The 17,722-nt window shown below is 42.9% G+C and overlaps 2 protein-coding genes across 6 annotated transcripts in view; one reads left to right on the top strand and one right to left on the bottom strand.

The window, feature by feature from the left end:
• SHISA5 (shisa family member 5) overlaps positions 1-5,531 on the top strand; it is a 50,996-nt gene extending 45,465 nt beyond the window's left edge. Inside the window, exon 6 of the mRNA XM_053297804.1 lies at positions 2,382-5,531. Within this exon, the coding sequence (XP_053153779.1) occupies positions 2,382-2,452 (71 nt within the window). The 3' untranslated portion in view covers positions 2,453-5,531. The remainder of the gene's footprint in view (positions 1-2,381) is intronic.
• An 827-nt stretch (positions 5,532-6,358) lies between these two features.
• On the bottom strand, positions 6,359-12,768 carry LOC128345601 (three prime repair exonuclease 2-like). Of its 5 annotated transcripts, none has more exons than XM_053297801.1 (3): positions 12,565-12,627; positions 10,172-10,666; positions 6,359-9,307 (listed from the first exon to the last, which is right to left on the bottom strand). In XM_053297801.1, the coding sequence occupies exon 3, from the start codon at positions 9,297-9,299 to the stop codon at positions 8,304-8,306; it is 996 nt and encodes a 331-aa protein (XP_053153776.1). In that variant the 5' UTR covers positions 9,300-9,307; positions 10,172-10,666; positions 12,565-12,627; the 3' UTR covers positions 6,359-8,303. The 5 variants fall into 5 exon arrangements, with proteins under 5 accessions (XP_053153776.1, XP_053153777.1, XP_053153774.1 ...); XM_053297802.1 differs by lacking the exon at positions 12,565-12,627 and adding an exon at positions 10,885-12,537 and having other exon boundaries at positions 9,785-10,666; XM_053297799.1 differs by lacking the exon at positions 12,565-12,627 and adding an exon at positions 10,885-12,536.
• Between the last annotated feature and the right edge of the window lie 4,954 nt (positions 12,769-17,722).

The following is a 17,722-nucleotide window of genomic DNA, read 5'->3' as shown; positions in this document are numbered from 1 at the left end:
CCAAGATGCCTGTAATTTTGCCAGCCTGTCATTTGCCTCCCCTCATCTTTGTTTGTCAGTAGCTGCTGGTCCCAGCAGGCCTTGTCCCATTTGTCTCCCCTTCTCTGTTGCAGTCTGTGATTAGCAGCACATGCCCATCCCTGTCTAGATAGTGTGTACTTATCCTGGGTCTTCTGTGAGGGAGACACTTCTATAAACTGTTCAGCAAGGGAGGGTTGTTGATTAGTACACAGTTTCTCCATATTGATGGCTGTGGGCCACCTCCAGTCTCAGAGGCAAGATGCCTCTCAATACCAGTTGCAGGGGAGTAATAACAGGTGAGAGGACATGCACATATCTCTGCATTCCACAGAAGCATCTGGTGGACCACTGTGTGAAACAGGATGCAGGACTAGGTAGGCCTTGGGCCTGATCCAGCAGGGCTGTTCTTATGAGTGATAAGCACTCTGTGGCCACGGTAAGTCATTGCACTGGTGATATCATACCAGCATAGGTGATACACTGGCATATTGTAACACCAGCAGGACAGTGGTGCAATCCCAGTGTAAATCCATTCTGCTGATACAGGTGAAACTCAGAAAATTAGAATATCGTGCAAAAGTCCATTAATTTCAGTAATGCAAATTAAAAGGTGAAACTGATATATGAGACAGACGCATTACATGCAAAGCGAGATAAGTCAAGCCTTAATTTGTTATAATTGTGATGATCATGGCGTACAGCTCATGAAAACCCCAAATCCACAATCTCAGAAAATTAGAATATTACATGGAACCAAGAAGACAAGGATTGAAGAATAGAACAATATCGGACCTCTGAAAAGTATAAGCATGCATATGTATTCAGTACTTGGTTTGGGCCCCTTTTGCAGCAATTACTGCCTCAATGCGGCGTGGCATGGATGCTATCAGCCTGTGCCACTGATGAGGTATTATGGAAGACCAGGATGCTTCATTAGCGGCCTTCAGCAATTCTGCATTTTTTGGTCTCGTGTCTCTCATCCTTCTCTTGGCAATGCCCCATAGATTCTCTATGGGGTTAGGTCAGGCGAGTTTGCTGGCCAGTCAAGCACAGTACACTGTATACTTTTCAGAGGTCCGATATTGTTCTATTCTTCAATCCTTGTCTTCTTGGTTCCATGTAATATTCTAATTTTCTGAGATTGTGGATTTGGGGTTTTCATGAGCTGTACGCCATGATCATCACAATTATAACAAATTAAGGCTTGACTTATCTCGCTTTGCATGTAATGCGTCTGTCTCATATATCAGTTTCACCTTTTAATTTGCATTACTGAAATTAATGGACTTTTGCACGATATTCTAATTTTCCGAGTTTCACCTGTATATCTTTGGGTTCTGCTGGGGCAGTATGATGCAAGTGCAATCCTATATCTCTCCCCAGCAGGCAGGCATAAGTCATGGATGCAAACATAAAGTGAACAACATGCACTTGAAGATACGAAGTTTTAGGCTACCTTTTAAAATATAAGGGAAAAATTCAGTTTTGTCATACAGGTTGAGTATCCCTTATCCAGACATCCGAAGTCTGGAATGCTCCAAAATGCTCCAAAAACGCCTCAGCTCACTCGCTTGCAGATTCCCAATTTTGCTGCCTTTAAACATGTAGTCAAAACTTACTTATTTCAGAAGGCTGCACACATTTCATCCCCCTCATTGCCCACCCGGGACATTTCTCCCCTGGTTCCGTTGTCCCAAGCCCACTCCCTGCTTTCCTCCCTTGCATCTCCTCCCCCCTGCGGCTCTGGGGTCCCCATGCTCCCCACCTACATTGGCAACCACCGAGTTCTCTTCTTCAAGGTGGGGCTGCAGATCCCGTGGGCAGGAAAAGACACAAAGGCTCCTTTCTTGGGAGGGGCCAGAAGGGAAGGCGCCTGACTTCCTTAAGGTAACCCTTAAACTGGCTTTCCCCTGGCAGGAGGCAGCAAATGAGGCTCAAGATATCTCATTATGCAAATATTCCAAAATCTGGAAAAATCCAAAATCCGGAACACTTCTGGTCCCAAGCAATCCAGATAAGGGATAGTCAACTTCTATTAGTATAGGCCCTATCTTCAGCATTCCCAGTGATCATCTTCTGGATTAATTTTTTTTAATAATTGTAATTTAGAAGTTATTTTATGAATCTGTTCATTGTATGTATTATGGATCTTGAAGGAAGTAATGTTCAACCTAATTGTTTATTTAAGTTGTGTTCTCTTCATAGGGGAACCACTTATTAAATAATGTGCTTAGTTCTTTGTAGGAGATACCGTCTGCTCTGAATTTCTTGCAGCTCAAGCTGGAAATGCAGCCATTTTAAAAGAAACCTCCCAAAATCATATATTTCTGTTTTTTGAAAAAAAATGTCTTGTTTTGCAGGTGCTGGGATTCCTGTAACACAACCACCTTATAATCCAGCTTACATGGATCCTCCAAAGCCTTCTCATTAAATTGATGTATTGCAGCTTTTCTATGCACAAACTTACACAGACTGTCTTGTGGCACACTTTCTAAATACTACTCTGTTACATAGAGAGAGATAAAATAATCCCAGAAACAGTAGTCTTTGAAAATGCCTTAAGTACCACAAGAAAAAAAAGATCCTTCACTTGGATTTGCTTTCCTATACCTCAAGCAATTAAAATAATCCAGACAAATATATATAAAAGGATTAAGAAGGAGCACTTGAGAATGGGAATTATAGATATGTCATACAATACTTTGAGGTATCATAAAAGATAAAGGCCCTGATAAGACAAATCGCAACAATTTATTGCTGTAACTTTGCTAATCATTATTACAGTTTAAAAATATGTACCTCTTTAAAGGTCTTTGTAAAAACAGGATAATTTTTCCAATTTATTATCATAAAGTTAGTTAATGAAAATAAGTAATTTCAAGGGGAACTGGTCTTGGGTAGGATGTTGTTTAGTCTTTGGCAAGAAATAACATAAGAATATTTCTGTATTTGACCTGTGGCCAACTGTCATTGTCATTCACTTCACTATAACCCTTCTAAACTTTCTATGTGGATTTCACCACACAGCTCCAATATTCTGTTTACTCCTAATAAGAAATGTTATCTTTCTGCTGAAAATATACCAGAAATCAAGTATCTAATTAATACTGCATGAGGATTCTTGAATGAGAATATTAGTGATCTTGGTTGCATCATATAGTGATGTTTTGTAGCAAGTTGATTTCTGCCATTTGAGAATAATTCATTTTTCATCCAATAAGTAATCTCTCCATCCTTGCCTACTAGACTGCATAATGGAGCAAGTTCTAACCATGAAATATAATCTGAGTTCTTTCCCGGAACATATCAATTATCTTTGGTGTTTCGGAATGTTTATATTAAGTGAAACACTTAATTTGAAGGTGTATCTTTATTCTCTTCCAAATATTACACAAGAGGAACATCTACATTAAAACCTTTAAAGACGAAAAACAAGCCCTATGTATTACTCAACATTTTGTTCTTTTATTCAGAATGGTAATTGTTCTGTGGGAGGTCTGGCAGAATTTATGAAAATAATTATGAGTGAAAGAACATTTCTTATTTGTATGATAAATTTTGTAAATAAAATTATGCAATCAGTTCCTGGGGTGCTTTCAGCACTGCAGACTGTACATGCCAAATAAAGAATTTATACTTTATATAAATTGGGAATGGAAAGCAACCTAAATTGAAACTGAGCATGTGTGTGTGTGTGTGTGTGTGTGTGTGTTATTTTTTAATTACTGCTGTCCAGAGGTAGAATACTTCTAAGGCATATGATATTACTGATTTTATATTGTTGAATCGGTGTCCAACCACCTTAAATTCTTTGCTTGGATCAATGGTTTGTACAATTTTATTACTTACGTTACACCTATATACTGAAAAGATTTTTTAAATTTCATTATTTACGCCTTTTAAAATGCTATTTTTGAACAAACGGTTGTGTTCAATTCTAGACACTTGCTGGAAGTCTGTGCTTCACTCTCATATGTAGTAATTGCATTTCTCAAAAATTGTAGCTCTCTATAATGTACTTAAAAGATGTAATTTAGAGCGTATCATTACTTGAAGCCTTCTGTTCTTCTTTACCTTTCATTTCTAGTATTACTTTGCATACACACTCTCGAAATCTATTTAGGGTACATAAAATAGGCAGTAAGAGTATTTTGCTTTTTGAGCTCTTTTTTTTTAAAAAAAATTGAAATTGTGAACCAAAAGCCAGACTGAATAATAAATATCCAGCAACATAAACCGCACAAACAGTTTTGTTTATCCAAGGAGCTCAGTACAGTACTGCAATAGAGGTACCAAGAACATCACAACCCACTATTTGTATGGTGTGCAAGCAAGCCGTGAAGAGCCATGCAACCAGTCTATGTACATCTCTGATTCTGGAGCTGCATTTCTTCATTGATTGTAATTCTTGCATTTCTCCATGTGAGCAAGCTATGCTTTCAGAAGTGTTATTGTAACATTTGTGCCTTACATATTTTCATTGCATTTTTCTACTCAAGACGTTACTTGTAAAATGGTAAATCTGTTTACATAGGCATAGACCTGTAGGAGACTACATTGTAGGAGACTACAATGCACTTTTTCCTATGTGTATTGTCCAGATTATTAAAATGTAAAACAACAAAGGTTTTCACTCTCACGCCAAGTTTTAACCTGGAATGTGAGCAAAGCCTGTAATATATGTGATATTTCTTGGTGACAAAGAGAAATATTTATCGATTTCCATATGTTAAAAAGGGAAATATGTCTAAACTTTACTTTTCTTTTTGATGTGTTAAGTAGCAACAAAATGCTGAAAAACCTTCCCCCTCTCAAGAAAAGCCTCAAGGAGATGATGGTAGGTCTCTTATTTCAGCCTGGCTATTATAGTGCCAGCATGCTTGAAACCTGTCCACGCCCCATCATAAAGTTATTACATCATAGTACAGCTCCACTCACCTTCATCCCTATACTATAGCCATTATGTTGATTTATAGTATGGAACCTATAGCAAATGTGATATTATTAAAGCCTGTATTCTTACTCTGGCTTTCACTTTGTTCTCAGTACTCAGTAGAGTGGGGTCTTTTTGTCTACAAAAACTGTCGACAGATTGAATAATTTCTGCTCCATTGTGACCCAGTTCATATAGTCATATGGTTTCTGTGGAAATATTATGAATAACTTGTCTATAAAAGTATTTGCTTTTGTATTGACAATCCTGCAGTTACTCATAGGAGTTCTGTTGACCTCAACAGTGCATGCATGTGAGTATTCAGGCCTGAGAAACTTTGTGTGTAGATTATTATTTTTATTGGTGTGGAAGGAAAATTGAAAATAAGCTTGAAATTGTAGGTGTTCTGTGTTTATTTTTTTATTGTTAATTCTGAAAGTGCCTTTTTGCGAAGTTTTCTAACTGCATTAGTATCGTTGTCATACTATATGAATGATGTACCATGCATTTCTTTTTGGCTCACTTTTTAAATAATTGTGCTTTGTTTCTCATAGTAAACAAGCTCTATTCAAAACAAGTACTGGCATGATGTTTCAGCTTTTTGTAATATAATCACTAAAATACATTTTACAAGTGCATTGTTCAGCCCCCTGCATCTAAAACACAGTGGGCAGGGCTCTGCCAAAAGCAGCCGCCACACATCTCCAATAATATCTAATGCCAAGCCATCTGTAATCACAATTATTGATTTATCTATCATATTTATATACTGCCTGATGTGTATCTCTAGGTATTGTACACAATTTTAAAAAACAAGTATAGAGTAAAAACAATTTCATGGAATTAAAAAGTTAAAACAATTTCATAAGATAAAAACAAACAGTTTAAAATTAATTTCAGTTAAAAGCCTGAGAAAAGAAGTGTGTCTTGGGGGTCTTCCTAAAAGCAATTGGAGATGGAGATGCTACTGTATTGACAGGGAGCATATTCCAAAGCCCCAGGGCAGCCACAGAGAAGGCCCAGTCCGGAGTCGCCAGCAAACATGCCAGTGGCAAATGTAACCGAACCTGGTTGGTTGGTCGGTTATTTGATCAATCTCTATACCACCCTTCCAAAAATGGCTCAGGGCGGTTTACACAGAGAAATAATAAATAAATAAATAAATATTTACAATCAAATCTAGCAGAAGCAGATTTTTTGGTAATTTTCTTCTGCTTTATTTTCTAACCATCTGCACTTAGGAGAAAGCCTGGACTTCTAAAAACTATGAAGAGTTAAAATTCCTGTAGGAATGTTTATAACATTGCATATTAATTACATTTTTGTACCACTATGTCCAAAGGCTCTGGACGGTGCACAACAACAAAAACCACAAGCAATCATTTAAAACAATCAATACAAAAACAAATTCAAAATCAGTTTAATTAAAACAGTTGAAAACATTTAAAAACAGTTTTAAAACCCTGGAAAGCCAGACCGAACAAATAAGTTTTAAGGGATTACTTGACGGCCAACAATGATTACAAACAGCAAAATTTATGCCGGGAGTGCATTCCACAGCCCCGGAGCAGCTACAGAGGAGGAGGAGGCCCGGTTTCAAGTTGCCCGCAGACGTACCAGTGGTAACTAGAGAAAGACCTCCTCAGGTGACCTTCATATGCGGTGGGGAATCATACAGAAGCATATGACTAAAGGACAACAGGAATTTTAAAAATTGTGTCACAAAGCAATACTTAAAGTTATCAAAAAAATAAGGAACCTTTTTCTTCTGAGCATTTAAAGGTAAATGCCTGACTTAAAATTCATGAGCAACACCAGTGGCTTTGCATCCATACTGGAAACCCATACCATGGAACACCTTTTATGTCTTTATACAGGCAGCTATTTCACACAGAGCAGTGAAGTGAAATAGTGGAGGACTCTTCTTTGTCCATTGTCTTAAAGGGCTATGTCATCTTGCTGTGAACCACCAACAGAACCTCTCACCTTACTGTAATTAACCTTCAATATTTTTTTAGACAGTAGTTTCTAAGTAAGTTTCTCCAAAACACTATTCAAGTCTTCTAATTTGCCCCCTCATGCTAAGAACGCTGAGTTCAGGACTAGATACCATATTCCCTAACATCTCAACCGATAGTTCTTAATAAATACCACTTCTATTTGCTATTGCAGATTACAAGTTGCAATGTCCTAGAAATAATCTATTTATGTCTTCTTAGGACCTGAATGAAATACCACCATGGGAGACGGCACACCTTAGCCTGTCATATACAAACTAACATTTTAAGCTATCACCGGTACCACTGTAGTATCTTGCTTGGTTTTTTCTCTCTTTATATCAAGCAAGTAATTCTGTATAAATATTCTGCCTTCTCTAAAACCCAAGTAAATTTTGGAGGCTAGAAGCTAATGAGAGCACTTAATCCCAAACACTCTTTGTTTAGCAGTAGTTCATTTTTCCTCATTACTCCACAGATTCGCAGAAGGCCCTGTGACTCTCTTCTTTGGCTTCCCGGGTTACCTCAGCTTCCCCTTTTCTCTACTAAGTATTGGTACAGTTTTGTCTGGGGAATTAAGGTGGCTGTTCTTAATCACTTATTTCCTCTACTCTCTCTAGATTTCCCTCTAGTATTTTAGGCCTGTCTTTAGTGAATTCTTCCCACAATGGCCCCAACAGGCCAGAGTTTAACCCCACACCTCTTGCATATGAACATTTTATATTCCTTTCTACATTATACTCATCATAATTTACAAAGATGAAGCAAGAGTTTAAAAGGGTCAGATAACTGCTATAATCATATATAATATAAAAATAATCATGTGCACTGCTCTGAGCTCCTTTGAGAAAGAGCAGGATATAAATGTAAAGATGTAAAAAATATATATATATATAAACATAAAGCAAAAATTAGTGGCCCACATGTTCTGAAGCAATACAGAGGTGGAAGACGGGCTGCGCACTCACAGAGAGGCTGCTGCAGCATAAAAGCTGCTTCTGCAGCTGAGTGCCTGTGGAGGGGTAGAGGGAAGTGATTCTTGCTTTTCTTCCCTCTTTGCAAAAGCCCTGTGTGCTGCCAGAAATGAGTCCCCAATGGCTGCACTACTCTAAGGGTCACACTTCTGACAGGAAGAAGGACTTTTGAAGGGAGGGAAGAGAAGTGAACGTCACTTCCCTCCATGAGCACAGCTGTGGAAGAAGCCTCCAGCACAGCTACTGTCCAGCTTCTCTGTCAGTGTGCAGCCCTTCTGCCCTCATACAGGGCTGGTAACTTTATGGATGCCTTGATACAAGAATGGAACCTAGAAACCTCAAGTGACATTGGGTACAATCTCCAAGTATATTATTTGATTATACAGGGGTTTTTAGTGCAATCCATACTATTACAATTAACCCAATAAACAGAAGCAACGTATTCTTAATTTCGTCAGGAAGTTCAGAAATTCTGTGGTAAAGTGGAGTATATTCGTTATCTGTTGGATCAATACCATTATCTACTGGATAAAGAATAGCTGGATGGACTGTTGTTATCCTTCGCCGTGGCTGGTCCTGTAAAAGACTGGGAGGAACTGGCTGAATGTTCATGGGTGTTTTGGAAAACGAAGCATATCTCACATTCTCTTTATACATGTTTTTAATGGTATTAAACTGCCTTGCATTTAAATCCATCCAGCACATAAGATCTCTGGCACGTTGTTGAAAGATGCTTATTAGTGTGATGACATCCCCTTCTGCACTGTGACTGTTTAGAGGATATACTTTGAAGAACTTAAAATACAAGTCCCGAAGGCCATATTTTTTCTTGCTGCCAATTGGGCTAGGTTGGTATAGGAACTGGTGGAGCTGGTTGTTCTCTCTGTCCAGGGCTTTCATGGCTTTAATAGTATCTGCACAATAGATTTCATCCAGAGCTGAGATGCCCAGTGCAGACAGTTCAGCTTTTAACAATGGAAAATCGTAGCCATAGCCATTGTGTGCTACCAAGCAGATTGGCGGGTGCTGCCGACTGAAGAAAGCTGTGATCATGTGGAAAACGTGCAAGTTAAAGCTTTGTTTTTTGTTATTAGCAAACACTTCATTATTCAGTCCTGTGATGGAACTTGCTGTTGGGGTGAATGGCTTGTCTGGATTAATATAGATACAGAGTTTATCTACTAAGTGAGGGAAGAGAGGAGTTGGTTTGGGAAAAGAGTTGCTGTACTGAGGATTCTCTAAGGCATGTCTATTAACAGAAAAGAGGCACATTTCTGCGATTTTAGGTCGAGAAGGTGGCAAACCAGTTGCTTCTAGATCCATAAAAACAAATGTCTCAATTGGTCTGGGGGGAGGCTCATATGTTGCACACATTGTGAGTCCTAGGGGGGAAAAAACAATGAACATTAGAGAGAGAGAAGACTGAGAACGCAACATAAGGATCTTATTACCCATAACTTATTTCCACTTTTATCATTCTCAAAGTGGTGAAAAATACTTTAAAGTGTACATGCCATATATCAACTTTAAAGTTGTTCATAGGTGACACCTACAAATTAGCATAGCTATTTGGCAGTACTAAAATTAGAAATATAGGATTTTAGCTGGAAGGGACCTGCCCCTACCATTAGGATATGTGTACAAATGTCTACCCCAAATCTTCTGCTTCTAATTTTAACCCACTGGCTGCCCTAAGGACCCACAAAGGAAAAGACCACTTCTTAATAAGTTCTTTCTTCTGCTGCTGTTGATATACTGTTTTCAAAGTGCTTTACTTTAAAATAAAATAATAATAATAATAATAATAATAATAATAATAATAATAATAATAAAACAATGGTTCATTTCAAAGAGCTCACAATCTAAAAAGAAACATTAGACACCAGCAACAGGATGTTGTTAGTTGTTCTCTTGCTGCTTAATATAAAGATACTCAATATCTGAAAACTGCCAGTTAGCAGGGTTTTCTCTCTCTTAATATTCAACAACATAAAGGAGGCATATGAGGTTGTCTCTCTAGAAATCCCTATCACAGGCCACGTGTGAAAAACACATAGCACGTGGGTCTTTCCCCACAGAACCTTCGCCTGCCGAATACTCCTATAAATAGGGCTGGCGTTGTGTGGGAAAGGGCCCCAGAATTGGCTCTCTGGGCACTCGGACGCCACAGCCCCCCCACCTCATGGGGCTACCTGACGAAAGAGCGGCTCCCACGTGACTGCTTCGGGGTTTTGCCTAAAGAGTACCTTTGTCACGCGGTAGTAATGGAAAGATTTTACCACGCCGATGCAGATATGTGCTAAAGTTGTCGTCTGTACGGGCTTATAGAAGGGCACCATTAAACACCCACTCCTCCTTCAAAGCGAGCCATGAGCGCTGCTCTCGACTAGGGAAACCTTAGAAAGAAATCTTGGCACGACGGCTGCTCAAGGACATGCAAAGCAACTAAGGAGCGGACAGCCAGACGAGGAGGGAGGAAGCGGCGTCCTCCTCCCGAGTGTCAGCAGCGAGCCCGCCTCCATCGCCGTACAAGCCCCAGCATTGTTGGCCTCCTTGCTCGGGTCGGGTGGAACTGCCGAGGCCGATGACACATGCTCGCTTTACGAACAACGTGCTGGTGGAACTGCTATTCTGGAGCCAAGAAAATGGCGAACAGCTTCGGGCCAGAGAATCATCTGTAAATTGCATCGTTTTTCTGCTGCTCGACCCACTAGCTTCTGCCTCGCATTTGCCTGTATACACTGGAAGAAAACGTTTTGGCGGCGCGGGCATTCATCCCCCCGCGCCCCGACGTTTATTAATTGCCACAACCAAGTAAATTGCCTGTTAGTTTAATAAACAGCAGAGAAGCATTGCAATGGGCAGATTGCAATGCAACCCACCCCGGTTTTTGTTGCAAACTCTGAGAGAGATTTTATTTATAGATAGATACACACACAGTACACATATATATGCTTACCGGAGTAAAGGTGAGCTTCGCTGGAATGCAGACTTTTTTAAAAAAAGGTAGTTTCTCCAGTCAAGCACCAACTCCCAGCATGCGGAATTTTTGAAATATCATTTGGCACTTAACAGCTTCCCTCGGTGCCTCACGAATCCGAAAGCTAAACCCAGAACTCCGCCCCTACCTCACTCACTGGCAGTCACGTCGGGATTCTGAACATGTTTTATAGCTATAGACTAGCGAGAGTGTATGGAACTAATCGAATTACAAAAGACAGCAGAGCAGTTCAATACACTCGTAACACCTAGCATGTTGTTATTATTATTACATTTATATCCTGCTCTTCCTCCAAGGAGCCCAGAGCGGTGTACTACATACTTGAGTTTCTCCTCACAACAACCCTGTGAAGTAGGTTAGGCTGAGAGAGAAGTGACTGGCCCAGAGTCACCCAGCTAGTTTCATGGCTGAATGGGGATTTGAACTCAGGTCTCCCCGGTCCTAGTCCAGCACTCTAGCCACTACACCACGCTGGCATGTGATTTGCTCCTATAGTATTGTTGTAAGTACAGTATTGTAAACTGGATTCATCTGCATAATAGTCTGTGCGGGGGCTGTTTGGCTGTAAGGAATCTATCTTCTATCTCATTAATTCCTGTAGACAGACCAGGGGGATGTGTGGATATGGCAAGCCACGCCCCCCCTGATCCCACAACAGGGGGATGTGTGGGGATGTGGCAAGCCACGTCCCCTGAAGCCATGACCAGTGGTGAACCCAGAGAGGGAGACTGCTGGCCAGGAGGAGGAGGCAGGAGGAGGTGGTGGCGACAAGAAAAAATGGCGGCGGCAATGAGGTGGGAGGAGGAGGTGGTGGGGAGAAATAATGGTGGTGGATGGCAGCTCCACAAGGGAGCCTGGCGGCAGCAGCGCACCCTGGCAGAGGAGGCAGGCAAGTTAAAATGGCGAGGAGGAAGGGAGGGAGCCCGGTGGGGAGAGAGAGCGCTGCCGGTGGCAGGAGGAGAACGGTGACCTCCGGAACGACAGGGAACGGACTGAGGTGGAAGGGAGGGGGGAAGCGGCAGGGAGAGAAAGCGGCGGAGCCCGGCTGAGCAGAGACAAAATGTAAAAAACGGTGAGTACCTTTCAGTGAGCCACCTAACAGCACAGCAGGGAAAGGACTTGACTGGCAAGCCAGAGGCTGCCAGTTTGAATCCCGGAAACACCTATAGCAATATAGGAAGATGCTGAAAGGCATCATCTCACACTGCATGGGAGATGGCAGTGGTAAACCCCTCAGGGCTGTCTTTAGAAAGCCCTGGTGGGGTGCAGGGCCCAGGACACATAAGCCAGTGCAGGGCCCCCTTCCAGTTAATTCTAATGGGGGTTAAAAGAGCGGGGTCCAGGGCAGTTGCCCTGCTTGCCATGCCCTAAGGACAGCCCTGTATTCTACCAAAGAAAACCACAGGGCGCTGTGGTCACCAGAAGTCAACACCAACTCGACCTTTTATCTTTCAGTGAATCGACCTCTGCTGATCTTTTCTGTTAATACGGATATCCACAGAAGATATTTTTTGGGTACACCCCAAAACAAAATTGGTTGTAAATAAAACTGAAAAAGCTGATTCTAGAGAAATAAGATAATATATTGACCCACCCGCTACAAAATGTTGAAGTATATCCCTGGTGTGCATATGTTACCTGAGCCTGTAGCTGAGCACGATGTGCTGAGGAAAGAAAAAAACAAGTTAGCAGCAATAAAGACAAATGTCTCTCCTTTATAACTTGGGTCTTACTTCTGTTGGAAGTGAAGGACTTTGCTCTGTCTCTTGTCTCAGTGACATAGGAGGACAGACTAGTGAGTCAGAGGGCTAGAGGGTCAAGATATTGGTCATCCCTTCTCTACTGCTCTGACACTATCCCTTTGGAATGTAGATTGCTAATCTCAGGGACACTTCCTCCTTCCTCTCTCCATTCTCTTGTTCCTTCTACCTTGCAACATGCAAGCTCCTCTACCTGCACCATGTGTGCAGAGATGCAGAATCCATCTGCATCCAGCTAGCTAGCTAGATTAGAGATCCTAACTCCTCACTTTCCTATCCAGAATGGAATTCCCTAATAAATGCCATATATATTGATTTGAAACTATGAACTGGCTCCAAGTTACTTTACTCTCAGCATACACGCATGCCTAACCAAATTCTGCTGTGTTGTGCCTCTGTGCACTCTTCTATAATGAAAAAGGGATTCTCTTACCAGAGAGAATTCCCAACAACTTCATCATACACAAATTTTACTTTTCTGTTTTCAGGGGTTTTTTGTTGGGGTCACAGCTCACAGCGTAATTAGGGGAGAAGGGGCCTGCTGTGTTCACCCCTCTCCCCAGTGGCCCCTCAGAGTGAGGGAGATAACGAAGAAAGTAGGGAGGGGGTGGAGTTGGGGCCCGGCTTCTTTGAACCCATCTGCTCAATTATAGCTACACCCCTGTGATAGACACCTTCCCCCACTCAGAAGCAGAAGGGGGTTGTGAGTATTGAGGGAGTATTCTTCAAGATGACATATGTCCTGCTCTTTTTGTTCAAGCCCTCTTCCCTCCTGCGTCCTTGCTGAGTTTCATTATGGCCACCAATCTGGTTATCTGTAAAATGCCATCTGAGTACATTAATATGTTCTGCTCCATTGAGTTACATTGGGGCAGCTTAGGGGGTTTGCCCCCCTTGGGTTTTTTCTTCTTCTTCAGCTTTCTGTGACATTGACGTATCTGCAGATTACCCTGAATCTGCCTTTACCTCCTTCTTGCCCACAGCACAGCTGCTCCAATTACCCAGTGATATGTACAGATCATAACATTTCCAGCTCTTTCAGAAATAGATATGAAGATTTTAGAGCCAATATAAAACATTCTAAGTAGCAGTTGAACCGAACAAGACGTATGGGAATGAGCAAGACACTTGTTGTTCTCCTTAAGGTGATTTTTCATACTTGACAGTAAGAACAGTGGTTTACACAATAAGCAGCAAACGGTGCACCAAGAGGGATGAAAGCTCACTGCTTACAGGGCATTTACCCCCCTGTGGACACTTCTAGGGCTCATGCTAACAACATTATGCATCACAGCAACCGCTCCCAACTTACAGCATTCCCAGTGGGAGTTGGGCACAGCTGCTCTGACACAAAACACTGTTAGCATGGAGCCTCCTCTGCTAGGAGCAGCTAGAGCGGAGCTATAATTGAGTGGGCATGTTCAAGGAACACGAGTGACTCAGGGCCAGGGGCCGTCTCTCCTTTGCCCCCAGCCCTCTGGGCTGCTTCTTCTCTGCCTCTGGCCCTTCAGTTCCCTTTCCACCTGTTTGCTCGCTGCCTCCATGGCGAATCCTACACTTTCCCCAACCGCTGTCTCATTAAAGACATAATGGTTCAACACCAGCTGAGATATTGTTATAGCATGCAGCGTCCGGGCAAACCTTAGGTGGTGCTGCCACTGCTATTGCAACTGCCCTTAAAACTCCAGGAGCTGCAGTGGTGGCATCTAAAGTTTCCTTGGCCAGTGCCACTGGCACTATAAAAATGTCAGGGCCTGGCAGGCCAGGCACTTACATTTTAACAGTGTGTGGCCAGAAAGCTGAGGAGCCCTGCTCCTGGAGCTTTAGGAGCAGCCATTGCCACAGCAACAGCAGTGGGGAAGGAAGAAGAGGTGGTGGCAGTGGCAGGAACAATGTCAAGAGAGAGGTAAGCCGCCACGGAGGTGGTAGCTATGGGTCAGGGTAGTGGGGGAAAGGCCTAGTGGTGTGGCTGTGGCGGCGGCCACATTCAGAACACAGGCTACCACCAATGTTGTTACACCCCTGAGTGATGACAGACTGGTAAGTTCCCTGAAAGCAGTGAGGAAGGAAGGAAACAGGAACGGTGCAACAGCAGTTTATTAAAGAGTAGATCCCAACGCGTTTTAAGTAGAACTATTCTCCAGGGGAAGTGGTTTGCAAAACACAATATGCAACATCTTAACAGTTTGGCTATCCAAGTTGCTTATTGTGCCTTGTAAACCACTGCCCCTGAAGAAGAGTTCTACTCAGAACATGTCAGGATCTACTATTTAATACACTGCTATTACACCATTCCTCTTTCCTTTCTTCCTACCTGCTGGAGTGGTGCTTTTCCCTCCTGTATGCTTCTGCAAGCAGTGAGCCCACATCCACCTCTTGCAGGCTCAGCTCGTGAACTCTCCTCTGGGGGGTGGGTGGCGGCGGGCGGTTTCTTTAAGGTAAATGGAGCCGGTGCTCCGTGCTGCCCAGCAGCCCCCGCGGCGGGGAATCGCCTCCGGCACTCACCTGGCCGCTGGCAGGGGCTTGCCTCCACAGGAACCAGGTGAGTGGCGGAGGTGATTCCACGCCGCAGGGGTTGCTGGGTGGCATGGAGCACCGGCTCCGTTTACCTTCAAGAAGCTGCTCACCGCCCCCCCGGAGCCACGCCTGACCTTTTGGGTGTGCCACGGCTCACTGTGTAGTCTGTAAGCTAGTTTTTATCAAAGATGGGATCAGTGGCTAATGTTAAATAGCAGAGAAGAACCAGAAAAGAGGTAGTTTTAACTCAGCAGTATGATATACAGGTAAAACTCGGAAAATTAGAATATCGTGCAAAAGTCCATTAATTTCAGTAATGCATATTAAAAGGTGAAACTGATATATGAGACAGACGCATTACATGCAAAGCGAGATAAGTCAAGCATTAATTTGTTATAATTGTGATTATCATGGCATACAGCTCATGAAAACCCCAAATCCACAATCCCAGAAAATTAGAATATTACATGGAACCAAGAAGACAAGGATTGAAGAATAGAACAATATCGGACCTCTGAAAAGTATAAGCATGCATATGTATTCAGTACTTGGTTTGGGCCCCTTTTGCAGCAATTACTGCCTCAATGCGGCGTGGCATGGATGCTATCAGCCTGTGGCACTGATGAGGTATTATGGAAGACCAGGATGCTTCATTAGCGGCCTTCAGCAATTCTGCATTGTTTGGTCTCATGTCTCTCATCCTTCTTTTGGCAATGCCCCATAGATTCTCTATGGGGTCAGGTCAGGCGAGTTTGCTGGCCAATCAAGCACAGTACACTGTATACTTTTCAGAGGTCTGATATTGTTCTATTCTTCAATCCTTGTCTTCTTGGTTCCATGTAATATTCTAATTTTCTGAGATTGTGGATTTGGGGTTTTCATGAGCTGTACGCCATGATCATCACAATTATAACAAATTAGGCTTGACTTATCTCACTTTGCACATAATGCTTCTGTCTCATATATCAGTTTCACCTTTTAATTTGCATTACTGAAATTAATGGACTTTTGCACGATATTCTAATTTTCTGAGTTTCACCTGTATATCCTACACTGGCTTTTCATTTATGTGAAGCAAATAAGAACTCAGACATCCCTTATGAAAACAGCCTGCATGAACCAGCTCTTAGAATTGCAAAGCTGCAAGAGAATCAAATGAATACCTAAACCAACCAGGCTTAGTGTCAGGAAAAGCCCAAAACCACAGTGGACCTGAGGCAGGATGCCAAATGCCACCAGGTGTGCAACCCTCACTTATTCAGTGAGTCACCTCTTCCTTCGCAGCAGCATACGTGCCCTCCTCCCTCTCTGCACTCCCTAGTCATCTCCTCCTCCATGGCAAAATGCATGGCCTCCCTTGCATGCCACTCAAGTTAGTGCTAGTTCATTGCCTCGAGGCAAAAGGAAACAAACTGTGGCAGTGCACCTGAAAGTGAGGTCAGTCTGGTGAAGGCGAAGAGGGACAGTGTCTGCAAACGTGGGACTGGTATCAGCATTAAGGGCTGGGGCTAGCAGGCAGGGGAGTAAAATGTGCAGAGAGAGCTGTGAGGAGGCAGGGGTGGCAGTGGGGTGAGGTGACATGAGGGGGCAGGGTGCCCACATTTGCCACCTGAGGCAGTCTTCTCATCACGCCTCATGGGTGGGGGGGAGCTGCCCTTGACTGACTGATTCTGAAAAGGGGGAGGAAGTGGGAGAGGAAATGAAGAAAGGGCAGTAGAGTACTTGCGACACATGTGCGGTAAGTGGAAGGAAGAGTGCACACAGCACTAAGGTGGGTGCTGCCTCAAAAGCAGAGGAGGAGGAGAGGACCATCTTGAAGTGGTTTTTGGCTGAGCAGTGTCATTACCACTGCTTGACAAAGAGGTGCTTTGCACCAATGGCAGGGAATAGCAGATGAGCTGCCACTTGAAGTGGCCGCCTCGCCTCATCTCATAGTTGGGGGCACCAAAGACCCATTGCTAAGCCCTGAGTTGCCATGCAGCGGCAGCAGACATGGCTGCTTCTCTTTTCTGTCTAGGTGGTGGCAGGATTTGGACCACTTACTGGATTGATCCAGTCTTGCAGTCATGGGGGGATCCACCATCATGCGTAGGGCTCTGCCCTCTTCAAACAAGCCCTGCTATAAGCATGAGTGGCAGGGCATGCCGGTGAGTGATGTGGCAGGGGCAGGACTTCCTCCCCCTTTGCCCCACTCTACGCAACTACAGTGGGGCATTTTTATAATGTCTGAAGAGCTCTATAGGTGCATCCTGAAACACTGCATGCAGGGTCGTTAGCAAAGTTGGAGTGGGCCCAGAGACAAGATTTTAAAATGCCCTCCCCCACAGAAGCTCAGCTCATGAAGTAAAGAAATCTTAAATGAGGCTGAATAGTGGTGACAAAAGGCATAGTGACAGACAGACAGACAGACAGACAGACAGACAGACAGATAGATAGATAGATAGATAGATAGATAGATAGATAGATAGATAGATAGATAGATAACCTGCATGCTGTGTATGTGTGTATCTCTCTCTCTC

This window comes from Hemicordylus capensis, chromosome 2, assembly GCF_027244095.1.
Source record: "Hemicordylus capensis ecotype Gifberg chromosome 2, rHemCap1.1.pri, whole genome shotgun sequence".
Classification (NCBI taxonomy): domain Eukaryota; kingdom Metazoa; phylum Chordata; class Lepidosauria; order Squamata; family Cordylidae; genus Hemicordylus; species Hemicordylus capensis.
This window is presented reverse-complemented; position numbering and strand designations above follow the sequence as displayed.

Coding starts and splice junctions, on each gene's coding strand:
- LOC128345601 (XM_053297803.1), bottom strand. CDS start 9,299: ATGTGTGCAACATATGAGCCTCCCCCCAGACCAATTGAGACATTTGTT.